This window comes from Pipistrellus hanaki (assembly GCF_964339955.1).
Source record: "Pipistrellus hanaki genome assembly, chromosome: 2".
In the NCBI taxonomy this organism is placed as follows: domain Eukaryota; kingdom Metazoa; phylum Chordata; class Mammalia; order Chiroptera; family Vespertilionidae; genus Pipistrellus; species Pipistrellus hanaki.
This window is the reverse complement of record NC_140504.1, coordinates 54,129,612-54,143,128: the sequence shown is the minus strand read 5'-3', so window position 1 is coordinate 54,143,128 and position 13,517 is coordinate 54,129,612. Positions and strand designations below refer to the sequence as shown.

The 13,517-nt window shown below is 39.0% G+C and overlaps 1 protein-coding gene across 2 annotated transcripts in view; it reads right to left on the bottom strand.

The window, feature by feature from the left end:
• Positions 1–2,726: 2,726 nt before the first annotated feature.
• Positions 2,727–13,517, bottom strand: part of IQCB1 (IQ motif containing B1) — a 46,848-nt gene continuing 36,057 nt past the window's right edge. For both annotated transcript variants that reach the window (XM_084873320.1, XM_084873321.1), the window contains 5 exons: positions 12,681–12,823; positions 11,177–11,325; positions 6,558–6,689; positions 4,581–4,737; positions 2,727–3,277 (listed from right to left, as the gene is read on the bottom strand). In XM_084873320.1, the coding sequence (XP_084729446.1) occupies positions 3,048–3,277; positions 4,581–4,737; positions 6,558–6,689; positions 11,177–11,325; positions 12,681–12,823 (811 nt within the window). In that variant the 3' untranslated portion in view covers positions 2,727–3,047. The remainder of the gene's footprint in view (positions 3,278–4,580; positions 4,738–6,557; positions 6,690–11,176; positions 11,326–12,680; positions 12,824–13,517) is intronic.

The window sequence follows — 13,517 nt, the reverse complement described above, 5'->3', positions numbered from 1 at the left end:
TTCTACTTGTGTCTGGGTCTATCTAATGTTTCCTACCCTGCCCACAGACATTTTATTTCTATTCCTTCTTTACCTGCAATGGAATTTCGTCTGAGCCTTGGAGGTTAGAGGGCTTGCTGCCCTTGCGATTGCAGCTTTAAGACAAGGGTTTGAGAAAGTGGGTGATACTTTGGGCATGTCAACCAGTAAGTAGCAGTCTTCGTGTTTGCCTGCACCACTAAGGTCATCTCTTCAGGCTTCCTACCTGCTCCCAAAGTTTTTTTGTATTTAGTAAGTCTAAATTCCCCTTGTCTGAAACTCCTGAGATTCTAATTGATGTGCTACCCCATACTTGGCCTTTAAGAATTTGTTAGAATTTTAGTTACTGTAATGTCTTATCCTGTCACCTTTGTCTCCAATATTCTACTATGAAATACCGTGTTATTTTAAGATTTTGACTAGAATTATTCTAAACTCAACTTTGGGAATGGATATTATCCTATTTGGTCTGCCCTTCGAGAAATACTGGTATTACCACTCTTTTATACAAAACACACTCCAGGTTCCTTATATGGAGTTCATGATTTGTTAATTGATTTTAACTTAAATTCCATATTGTTAACAAACATAAATAGTGGTGGCTTCTGCTATTAAAACAAAGATAAATAGGGATTATCAGAAATTATTAGGTTGGAACAAAATAATCATATAGGTACCTAGGAACATAACAGAAACTAAGCATTATATTTAGCTCTAAGCTTCCTAGGAAATGAGACAAATATGGAAATGGTGGGCTTTATATTTCTTATAGAAAGAATGCAGTGTTTATATGGAGACATATTTATTTATTTATTTATTTAATATATTTTATTGATTTTTTTACAGAGAGGAAGAGAGAGGGATAGTTAGAAACATTGATGAGAGAGAATCATCGATCAGCTGCCTCTTGCACACCCCCTACTTGAGATGTGCCGCAACCAAAGTACATGCCCCTAACCAGAATCGAACCTGGGACCTTTCAGTCCGCAGGCTGATGCTCTATCCACTGAGCCAAACCGGTTTTGGCGGAGACATTTTTTTCTTGCATTGAATTCTAGGATTTTTTAAATGGAGCTCTCTCTAGAAATAACAAGATAGAAATTGTGTTCAAACAATATTTTGCAGAAAATAATTAAATGTCTATCAGTTGGCCTTTCCCTTACTTACAAACTTTTGACATATGTGTACCCCTTCTATAATTTTCGTAACGCTGAGTATCCCTCGTACTCATGAGAATGTAGAATTAAGCGCAGCTAAGCACGGTGCAGTGTATATCCCCACCAAACTCTTTCCGTACCCCTGGGGGTATGCGTACCACACTTTGGGAAACACTGCCTTACTTCAATAAAGGCCAAGAGTACACTTCCGTGCTGCCTTCCTCCCCGTGCCACCCAAGCCATTCGCATGCGTCAAGTCCCCGTGTGAGTTCAGTTTGGTTTGGAATCACCCAGCATGCACAGCAAGGGGCACCGCCTCGGGCCAGCCAGCGGGCCCCTGCTGGCTGGACGCAGCGTCCTGCAGGGTATCCCCGCAGGGCAGTCCGAGCTTGAGTGGGGCCCGCACACACCCGCCCCCAGCACACGGATGCACACCGCCACGCACACGCCAAGATGCGAGTGTAACCTCAGCACAGAGCCCTCGCTCAGGGAGAGCCACGCCCACCGGGGCCCGTCCTCCAGGGCAGCGTTTTTCAACCGCTGTTCCGGGGCACACTAGTGAGATGTTGCCTGGTGTGCCGTAGGTGCAGACAAGACAAGAATTTTATAATTTTTCACTATTTTGTTTACTTAATATTTCATAATAAAGTAATTATAAAATACTTTCTTTGTGTTTATTTGATTCCTATTCAAGAGAATTACTTTATATATAGTCAATATAGGCACAGAGTTAAATTTTTTAACATTTTCTAATGGTGGTGTGCCTCGTGATTTTTTTCATGAAACAAGTGTGCCTTTGCCCAAAAAAGGTTAAAAAACACTGCTCCAGGGCATGGCGCCCCAGGGCCATCCCCCACAGGACACCGAGTGGGGGCGCCAGGCAACACTGGCTTAGTGGGCACCGGTGGCGATGCCACCTGCTCGGTAGATTTGTACGATCAACACGGGTCTATTTTTACGTCCCCTGCACACGAGCGGCCAGTCTCCTCCAAGACTGCCCCCTGAGACCAATCGTCAGTACTGTCCTGTTTTTATTTGGAAAACCGGTGAACAGGCTCACACGTTCCATGTGAATGTACGTTTCTTTCTTTTTTTTTTTTTTAAACTGTAGCTTGTCTTTTTATTCTCTTAACTGTCTGTTTTTTTTTTTTTTTTAAATATATTTTATTGATTTTTTACAGAGAGGAAGGGAGAGAGATAGAGAGCTAGAAACGTCGATGAGAGAGAAACATCGACCAGTTGCCTCTTGCACACCCCCTACCGGGGATGTGCCTGCAACCAAGGTACATACCCGACAGGAATCGAACCTGGGACCTTTCACTCCGCAGACCGACGCTCTACCACTGAGCCAAAGCGGTTTCGGCTGAATGTACGTTTCTTAATCGCAACTTTTCTACCGAGTGTTTGCACTATCCCTCTTTCCGGACCTTGTTTAACGAAAGTAAAGGAAGACCTTGCTTGACTAAAAAAAAAAAAAAAAAAGTAACTTCCTATATTAATAGAGTAGGAATTTTCATAATAAATATAAAAAGTTGAAGTAATCCTGACAAGTTTTTCAGAACTGTTGAAGATATTTATTTTGAAAACACCTTTAGTTGGAAAACAGAACAAAAAGAGAAATATCACATTTTATAAAAGCAGTAGAATGACATGCTTTAATTCTACAATAAAAACCACACCAATTTGTGTGTGTGGCCAGAGTGGATGAATGGAAACAAACAAACAAACAAACAAATAGGATTGAGATAGAGGTAGAAGATAACTCTTTGCTTAGAACCTCTGAAAAACTGTAAGTTTTGTCAAAGCATGCCAGAGGCAGACCAATATAATCTCCTGAAATGTAGAACTTATATCATTCCTCAGGGTAACTCCTTAAGGGGGTTTGGTTCCACCAATAAATAAAGTTCCTAATTCTATATCAAGCTCATCCTTTGGGACATCAACCTCATCTCCCGCTTCTTCCCCGAGCTTTTTCCACCAGGGCGCTTGTACATGCTTCAGAGTGGTGAGGTGGGCTTGCTTGGCCTTGGCCGCCACAGGTCTGGATCTACTTAGGAAGAGCTCAGGTTCTTTCCCTTCTGCCTCCTTCAGCGTTGGTGCCTCTGTAGTAAACAGGAAATAAACAGGTAAATGTTCTGTACAAACAAGTAGGAATTTGGAAACTACAGAGTCAGAATTCTGCAATAGCAGGCAGGGACAGGGTTCCAACTCTGAATCTATCATCATTGCTCAATCTAGGTGGCATGTAACTATTCACAAGTTGTAACTGTGGCTGGCAGGAACTGCACCTACTCCCTCATTCTATGTTTAAAAGAATAAAATAAGATGCAGACTTATTTATAAGCAGGAATATTTAAAATAATAGCAGAACTCCATCCTACAGATGAGAGCCTGTTATAGCCCCCTATCCATTAAAAAATACAAAATTTTCAAGTAACATCATTAAATAGAGGACTCCAGTCCCCTCTGCTCCACATATATTGCAAGTGTTTTAGAGGCTGACTGAAACACTATGGCTTCATGGATGGGATATCTCATTAAATGCACCAGTGATGACTAGATGAATTCAATTTTGTGAAAGCCCTCCATTAAAAATTATAAAATGGCCCTGACTGGTTTGGCTCAGTGGGTAGAACATCAGCCTGCAGACTAAGGGGTCCCAGGTTCGATTCCGGTCAGGGGCGTGTACATTGGTTGCGGGCACATCCCCAGTAAGGAGGTCTGCAGGAGGCAGCTGTTCGATATTTCTCTCATTGATGTTTCTAAATCTCTATCCCTTTCCCTTCCTCTCTGTAAAAAAAATAAAATATATTATTTAAAAAAAATTATAAAATGGCACTGTAACTACTGGTGTCATCTACTTCTAAAATATCATCAAGAGCTTTGAGAATACATAATATAATCTGGTTAGTAGGTCTTAGTATCTTTTTAAAAAAATTGATTTTAAAGAAGGGAGAGGGAGAGAAACATTGACGAGAGAGAATCATTTATTGGCTGCCTCCTATACTCCCCCCACCCCCGTCAACCTCCGGGATCGAGGATCAAGCCTGCAAACTGGACACATGCCCTGGCCGCAATCAAAGCTGGGACCCTTCAGTCCACAGGTTGATGCTTTATCTACTGAGTCAAACCAGCTTCAACTGGTCTTAGTATCTTTAAAATGAATAACTTTGTCTGAGTTGATGCACATGAATGATAGAAAGGCTGGAGGAAGTAGTCAAGAAGGTTATGGGATCTGCATCATTTGGCTACATTGGGTGTTGGTATGAACTAGAAGTATAAATTTCTAAGGATAGGAGATGGAATAAGAGACCACTAAATGGTGTTTTTCCTTCTGAAGATCTTGAATGTCACAAAATCTTGTAAAGGTTCCTTTTAGAAAATAAAAATGGAACGAGCACGTACTCATTAACTGCTCAATGTTGGTATTGATCTGGGCCTTCAGAGCCTCTCTGTGCTGTTGGGCTCTATCTTCTAGGGCTCTGCCCATGAAGTAGTGTTGTAGTCGTTCTTGTGCTTGGGAATGGAGCTCTCTGCTGGCCACATCTGACATCTGAGAGCTCTTGAAACAGAGGACATAAAAAATTGTCACAGGAAGGACATATATACCAAAGTATGTTTCACTCAACCACTTAGCAGAGGTTCCAAAATGCTTAATTGTCTCTCATCTTATCAATTGACCAGAGGCCCAATGCACAAAATTCTTGTAAGAGTAGGCCTTCCTTCCCCCGGCTGCTGGCACTGGCTTCCTTCTGGCACCTGGAACTCAGGCTTCCCTTTGGCCCCGGCTTCATTGGAAAGATGTCCAGTTAATTAGCATATTACGCTTTTATTATTATAGATTGTTATGTCTGATGTCTACCTACCACTCTTGTGCAAGCATTTAAATAGATCTTAAAAGCAGCTTTAGATGAAAATACCGGTGGGGAAGTTTCTTTTTGGTATGCTCCTAAGCCTCACCTCCTCACAGTGTGGTATTCTGGGAGAAGAGAGAAGATCTAGAAATTATAGTGAAAATTATAAATGGTTTGGTGAAGACATGGCCTGGAAGAGAAGTAACAAGGCCAATCCTTCTGTTCTAGACCCCACCTGATAAGACTATCTTAGTTATATTACGATTCCCAAACTTATCTAAGCCATTTATAACTGCTTCTGATTTCATAGAACAAGAGACAAAATCAGCTAAAGGACCAAGTTCTTTTGGCTAGTCAGCTACTTTAAAGGAACTTAACTAATTAGTTTGGAGAAGAATGAAATTTAACTTTAAAGTTGATAAAGCTTCCAACATCACAAAAATTCCAATTTCTGGATCTTGGATTCAGCTCTGTTCCAGTAAACATCTCACTTTTCAGCCATGGAATATTAAATAGGCGCATTACAATATGGCTAAAGTAGAACTTAAAAAAAATAATTTTATTGATTTCAGGGAGGAAGGGAAAGAGCAAAATAGAAATATCAATGAGACAGAATCACCGATCAGCTGCCTCCCGCATACCTCCACCCGGGATCAAGCCCAAAACCTAGGCATGTACCCTTGCCCAGAATTGCCCTGGGACCCTTCAGTCCACAGGGCAATGCTCTATCCACTGAGCCAAACCAGCTTTTAAACAGGCGTATGCATCAGAATCACACATAGTACATTAAAAAAACAACAACAAAAAAAGGACATTAAAGATCTAAACGTAAGAACTAAAACTATTCAACTCTTAGGAAAAAATGGAGGAAAACTTCATGACATTGGATTTTGCAATCATTTCTTGGATATGAAACTGAAGACACAGACTATAAAAGAAAAAAAATCCTACAACAAAATTAAATTACAAATTAGTCTTCACCAGAATTAAAACTTTTGTGCAAAGTTTTATACTATCAATAGATTAAAAAGGAAGCCCAATGAATGGGAGAAAATATTTGCAAACTATATCTGATAAGGGATTAATATCCAAAATATATAGAGAAACCCTAAAACTCAGGAATAAAACAACCTAAATATAACATAGACAAAGAACATAGACATTTCTCCAAAAAGATAAAAAAATAGCCAATAAAAACATGAAAAGATACTTAAAATCACTAATCATTAGGGAAATGCAAATCCAAATTACAATACCACTTCACCCATTAGGATGTAAAAATAACAAATGTTGGTGTGAATGTGGAGATAGTCTTGCTAATGTAGTATGGAAAATAACTGAATGGAAGCAAAATCTCCTCCTGTACTACTGACTATACATCTTTGGTCCATAAAGTTATACAGAAGACTCCAAACTGCTTTGTCTTATACCATCAATATATGTACATATCCACCTGAGACACCACTTTGTTGGCAAATATCATGTACTAAAATAATGAAACACTGATATAGCATAGAAGGCTACATACTGGATGTCTTCTAACATAGTCATCAACATGTTGCTTCAGTTCAACTCTCTGTGCATCTGTGAGTTCTCTGGGTCCTTGCCAAGGAGCAAATTGTTTCTTTTTCATACGGCACCTTGCTAGGAATTTAAGAGCCTGGGAAAAAAAAAAAAAAAGATTTATGATTTTTCTTCCCTAATAGAACTAATTTCTTCCTACAACAAAAAATGGAAGCAACAATACTTCAATAGCTGTTAACTCTGTGTATGAGGAGAGGGATGGGCCAGTGATAGGGATGAGAGAAAATAATTACTTTCTAATTACATTATTCTGTAGTATTTTACAAAGATAAATTCATGTATTATTTGTGCATAAATAATAAAGAGGAAGTACAGGAAATAAGCACTGAGATCTAGTTTCAATTCTAGTCCCTAATATCTATACTACAGAAACAGTGACCCTAATTCTACTTAGCCTGTAGGATTATAAAGATAAAAGAGACAATCTATAAATAAAAGCTTTGTAAATGAATGAATGTTCTTCCTCATTTCCTTTAGAATGGAATTCTGATAAAACGGGAAATCTTGCTAAAATGCAAGATTTGGAGACAAATTTGAAATTATTCTGCCTAATTTTTTCACTGATTTCCCTTCTTTACAGTTTTCTTTCCATTGAAGTTCACATTAAGGCAATGATTTTCATCTCATGACACATATAAACAAATTGCTAAAATTCTGTGGCACACCAAAAAATATATTTTTTGCCGACCTGACAAAAAAATAGGTACAATATTGATCCATTTACACCAGATAACAATTGTGCTGGCTGTTGTGATTTTTTAATTTGATAATCTCAGAGAAAAGAGGTCAGTGCCCCTGTCTAAATAATCAGATACTGCATGCTTTAAAATTCCTGCAGCACACATGTGTGGTGGCTTACTGGTGGCAATTGGTGCTTTAAGGCAAAGGCTGGCAAATTATGGCCCACAGGCTAAGTCTAGCTTGCCGCCTATTTTTGAATGGTTTTCAAGAGTAGTTTTTTTGTTTTTTTTTTACTTTTTATCTGGTTATAAAGTTTAAAAAAATATTTTGTGACATATGAAATTCACAATTCAGTGTCCATAAATAAAATTTTATTGAAACACAGTCACACTCATTTGTTTATGTATTGTCTATAGCAGGGGTCTTCAAACTTTTTAAAGTGGGGGCCAGATCACGGTCCCTCAGAGAGCTGGAGGGCCGGACTATATGAACTACTAATTCCTACTGTAACACCTCGGCTGCGCTCACTGCCCAAAAAACCTGGAGGGCAGGATCAGACTCCTCTGCGGGCCGCATGTGGTCCGCGGGCCGTAGTTTGAAGACCCCTGCTATCCACTGAGCTAAACCGGTCAGGGCTCCACCTTGACTTTTCTGTCTCTTTTCCTCATTCTATGTCATTTCAGGACTATCTGAAATTTATTTGTTCCCCAATTTTTATTCACTTTCTCAACTTCCAATGGTTTGTTTCACTAAGTGCTTTTGTGGTTGGTCTGTGATGGACATGTATTTTTGTAATGGAAGGTAGCGATTTAGCTCTATAGTATTTTTCTGCTATAATCAAATAGCAAGAATTAGCCATCATTCTGGCTCTAAAATCAAGGAACAGAAATTATCACCTTCCTTCTAAACTTCCTATGAGAAGGCCAAATAAATAAATAAATAAATAAATAAATAAATAAATAAATAAATAAATCTCTGCTGCATCAAAAGAAAAATGTAGCTAACTTCAAACTAAATTCCAACCTGGCCGGTGTAGCTTGATTGGTTGGAGCATCATCCCATATACCAAAAGGTGATGGGTTTAATCCTGGTTGGGGCTTTGGAAGGGAAGGCAATTAATGTTTCTCTCTCAGATTGGTGTTTTTCTCTTTCTCTCCTTTCCTCTCTCTCAAAGTCAACTTAAAAAAAATACCAAAAAACAAAAAACAAAACACAAATTGAATTCCAACATGACACCACTACAGAAAATTCCAACTTATCTATGCAAGTAAGGATTTATAATTTGAAATGATCAACTTCATATAGGACTTTCTCAATTTTTAGCTACCCCAAAAACAATGACTCTGCTTTTGCCAGGTAAGGGAGGAACAGAAAGTAAACAACAGTTCTAGCCTTTCTCTGGGAAGATATATAATACTATGTTCCAGATAAACCACAGGAAAATAATTTAAGAACACTTTTCTGTAACTCAAAAATTATAATGATCAAATTATTTAATTTATTTAATATGTGCATTAAAAACATCAAATATGACATACTGCACTTGCATAAAACTTTGAGTTTTACAAAACACTTACTCATAAATTAGGTCATCTCACTCAAGTAAAACCTGAATGAAAATGGTAGGGTAGACATCCTTTTAAATATCAGACAGGTGAGGAGAATCCAAGATGGCTGCTCGGGTAGGCACCTAGCCGCAGCTGCACGCAACAATTTCAATAAAATACAACTAAAATATAAAATGGACATTACCCAGAACTACAGGAAAGTCGACTGACTGGAAATTCTACAACAAGAAGCAAGGAGAAAACCAGAAGGAAGCGCGGAGGAGCTGGAAAAGCCCAAGGTACGGAGACGCGGCGCGCGGAGAGGAAGGAGCCGGAGAGGAGGGAGGCCGAGTGCCTGGCTGGCGTTCCCAAGCGGGAAGGAGATAAAACTCTGACTGTGCTGGGCCCCCAACTGCTCTGAACCCCCGTTCTAGGCCAGACCCCGGGGACCCAGGCTCACCCATAGGGAGCTGGGCTGTAAGGCAGGACCCGGGGAAGCGGCAAGAGGAGGTCCCGGAGGCGTGCACACTGCACGCAGAGAAGGGCCGGCCGGCTGTGCCGCGGGATTGCCCTGGCGGGAAGGAGACAGGGGCTCCAGACTGCTCTGAAAGCCACCTCCAACTCCACTTCCAACTGAACTGAACCCCAATACCGGGCTCATTGGGGGAGAGCATAGACAGTTTGGCAGCAGGCGAAAATCGAGGGCACCTTTCTCTCAGAGGCGCTTGCAACAAGTACTGAAGGACCCTGAGTCTCAGGAGTCGCATAGGGCGGGGCTGACGGAAGCCAAGGCTGTAGGCTCCACCCTGAAACCCCGCCCCATCAGGAAAGCTGCCTGCGAAAATGCCTAAACCAAATAGATCACAAACGAAAGAAATGGAGGGCAAAAAGCGACTGGATATAGAGTTCAAAACCACACTTATAAGGTTTTTCAAGAGTCTCCTAGAAAAGGCCGATAAAATAAATGAGACTATGAGGATATGAAAAGGGATCAACAAGAAATAAAGAATACATTGTCTGAAATAAAAAATATTATACAGAGTCCTAAAAACAGAATAGAAGATCGCAAGAATCAAGTCAAAGATTTGGAACATAAAGAGCCAGAAGACACTCCTCTGCAGAAGCTAGAAGGCAAGAGAATCCAAAAAATTGAAGATAATGTAAGAAACCTCTGGGACAACTTCAAACGATCCAACATCAGAATTATGGGGGTCCCAGAAGATGAGAGAGAGCAAGATATCGAAAACATACTGAAAGAAATAGTGATAGAAAACTTCCCCCACCTGGTGAAAGAATTGGACTTACAAGTCCAGGAAGCACACAGAACTCCAAATAAGAGGAATCCAAAGAGGACCACACCAAGACAAATCATAATTAAGATTCCAAGAGCAAAGGACAAAGAGAGAATATTAAAAGCAGCAAGAGCTAAGCAGGTGGTTACCTATAAAGGAGCACCTATACGATTGTCAGCTGATTTCTCAACAGAAACCATGCAGGCCAGATGGGAATGGCAAGAAATATTCAAGGTGATAAATAGCAAGAACCTACAGCCAAAAATACTCTACCCAGCAAAGCTATCACTCAGAATCGAAGGTCAGATAAAGAGCTTCACTAATAAAAAAAAGCTAAAGGAGTTCATCACCACCAAACCAGAATTATATGAATTGCTGAAGGGGGTTCTTTTAGAAGAGAAAGTAAATAAAGATAAAAATTATGAACAACAAATACGTAACTATCAACAAGTGAATCTAAAAACCAAGGAAATTAAAAAAAAAAAAATCTGATGAACAATAGTAACTGTTGAATATAATAGAATCAGAGGTATGGAAGGGGAGTGAACTGATGATTCTTGGGGAAAAGGGGAGAGGGGGATGTGGGAAGAGACTGAACATAAACTGTGCACCTATGGATGAGGACAATGGGGGGTGGGGAAAGGGCAGGAAAGGAACACTTGTAATAATATGAACAATAAAAATTTATTAAAAAAAATAAATAAATAAAAAAAATAAATATCAGACACGTGCTGAGAGCTGACAACAATAAATTAACACTTAGGTCCTTATCCTTGAAATGTTCATAACTCAAGTAAGAAAGAAAAAATTTAACAAATAAACACTGCTGTATGTGTGATAAATGTGTATAACGATCTAAGAAAGTACCAAGGACTGAATTAGTTGGTAAGTTGTAAGAAGGTTCTTATTTGATAGAAGAGAAACTGAGGCTCAGGAGAGCTAAATGATTAGACCAAGATTTGCAGCAGGTAAATAGCAAAGTCACATTTGAACCCTTGTTTTTGCCTTCTAATCTAGTACTCCTTTTACTACATCAGACTCACTGCTCTCTGAAGTGTGACAGCTGCTTTATACTCCACGAGAGATGGCTTCTGTTGGTGAAAATTTTTCCTTTCCCTGTACCCTCTCCAATGTTTCTGGATAATCAGTGCTGATTTCTCTTCTATTTCCCGATTATGTTTTTCCACCTGACCTAAAAGGAGGACAGACACGATTACAACCTACTCATTTCTATGCTTTCTCAAATTCTGGATCCAAGACAATGATAGTAACAAAAAGCCTGCAGTTTTGTTTTTTTAATACTGTTTACTTATTTTCCCAATTCCATTATTTTATAATGATTCTAAAACCAGCTCTCTGACATCCTCGAGAGATCCTGGATTGTGAGAGGGCACAGGCCAGGACGAGGAACCCCACTGGTGCATGATTGGGGCTGCGGAGAGTCATGGGAGTTTCACCAGCCAGGGAGGGACTGTGGGAGGGCTCCAGGGCATGTCCGGCCCATATCATTCAGTCTCGATCATCCAGACCCCAGAAGCAAGCTAACCTACCAGTTGGAGTGTCTGCCCCCTGGTGGTCAGTGAATATCATAGCAACTGGTCCACAGTCGACTGTCTGCCCACATCATAGTGAGCGGTTGAGCAGCCTTAGCAATATCATTAGCATGTTATGCTTTGATTGGTTGAATGGATGACCGGACACTTGGCATATTATGCCTTTATTATATTTAGTGAAAATTTAGAAGCAGCCCAAGTGTCCATCAGTAGGGAAGGGGATAAAAAAACTGTGGTACATTTTACACAATGGAATACTACTCTGCTGTAAAAAGAAAAAAAAATTTTATTGTTTGCAACAGCATGGATGGACCTGGAGAACATTATGCTAAGTGAAATAAGCCAGTGAAGAAAGGATAAAATACCATATGATTTCACTCAAGTGTAGAATTTAATGAATAAACTGAAACAGACTTATAGATAGAGAGCAGGCAGATAGCCCTGGTGGTTGTTGAAGGGTGGAAGGATTGAGCAAAAATGAAAAAAAGAGAGAGAACTAATGGATATGGACGACAGTGTGCAGATTTTTGGGGGATAGGAGGAAGGGGAATGGAAGAGGGCAAGAGAGGCTAAATAGTGATGGAAAAATTAAATTAAAAAAATTTCAGGTTAGTGTGTCAAAGGTAGCAAGAAGGTGTCAGAAAATTTGTATTGAGGCATGAGTAAAGTTCTGGTGATAGAATGGTCATATTCTAACTCCTTACTTCAATTCACAGACAACTCTCTTTAAGAATATGTTTACCTATTTCACTAATTTATCTGAACAATAAGAATTAAAAAGATTAGTGGAGATATAGCTCATCATTAACTAAGAGGCCTTAATCAGAAAAATAGTAACTTTTCTTTCAAGTCAAGAGATTTAATAAGATTTATCTGAAACTGGAGAAACAAAGGTACAAATTTTAAAAAGAAATCATCAGGTAGATAGGAAATATGGTTTATTAAATGATATCCTAAACTTTTTAACTTTTATAAAATTGATACTGCCACCCACCTGGATGAACAATTTCAAGCATATTCAGCCGTATTTCTCGGAAAACTCTCATGGCTCTCTGCCTTTCAAGTTGCAGTTGTAATCTGTTTTCCTCTTCTTCCTTCTGCCTTTTTAGTTTTAGTAATATCTTCGCTCGTTTAGATCTGTGATGGAAACATTAAATACCATATGTACAATTTTCATAAATCGTATGTCCACTCAGAGTATGTGAAAAAATGCTTAAACTCATTAGTAAGCATATAATGTTATAAAATCTTAAACCATAATTCCTAGTATTAGTGAATGATGAAATAAATTTTCATGTGCTGCTGCTATACAACCTTCTAGAGAAATATTTAAAATACATATGGCCCTGGCTGGGTAGCTCAGTTGCTTGGAGCATCATTCAATGTGCCAAGGTCTCTGGTTATTGCACATACAAGAAACAACCAACAAATGTATAAGTAAGTGGAACAGCAGTCTATGTGTATCTTTCTCTCTCCACCTTCTTTTCTCTAAAATCAGTAAAAAGAAAAAAATATCAAAAGCCTTAAAAAATAGTAACCAATTAATTACATTTCTAATAATTTTCTTAAGGAAAAATGTATTATATATTATCCTCCATAGCATTACAGCAGTTAACAAGTTTAAAACAAAAATATGCTCACAATAATGAGCTGGATAAATAAATACTGGTTCATTCAATGGATGGGTACTATAAAATTTTTTTTTTTTCAAAGAATATTCAGTAACACGGGACGACATCAACAATCTAAGTTAAGTGAAAATGAAAATCAGGATAGAAAAGAGATCCAAATTGTTTAAAAAAAAAAATACACACACACACACACACACACA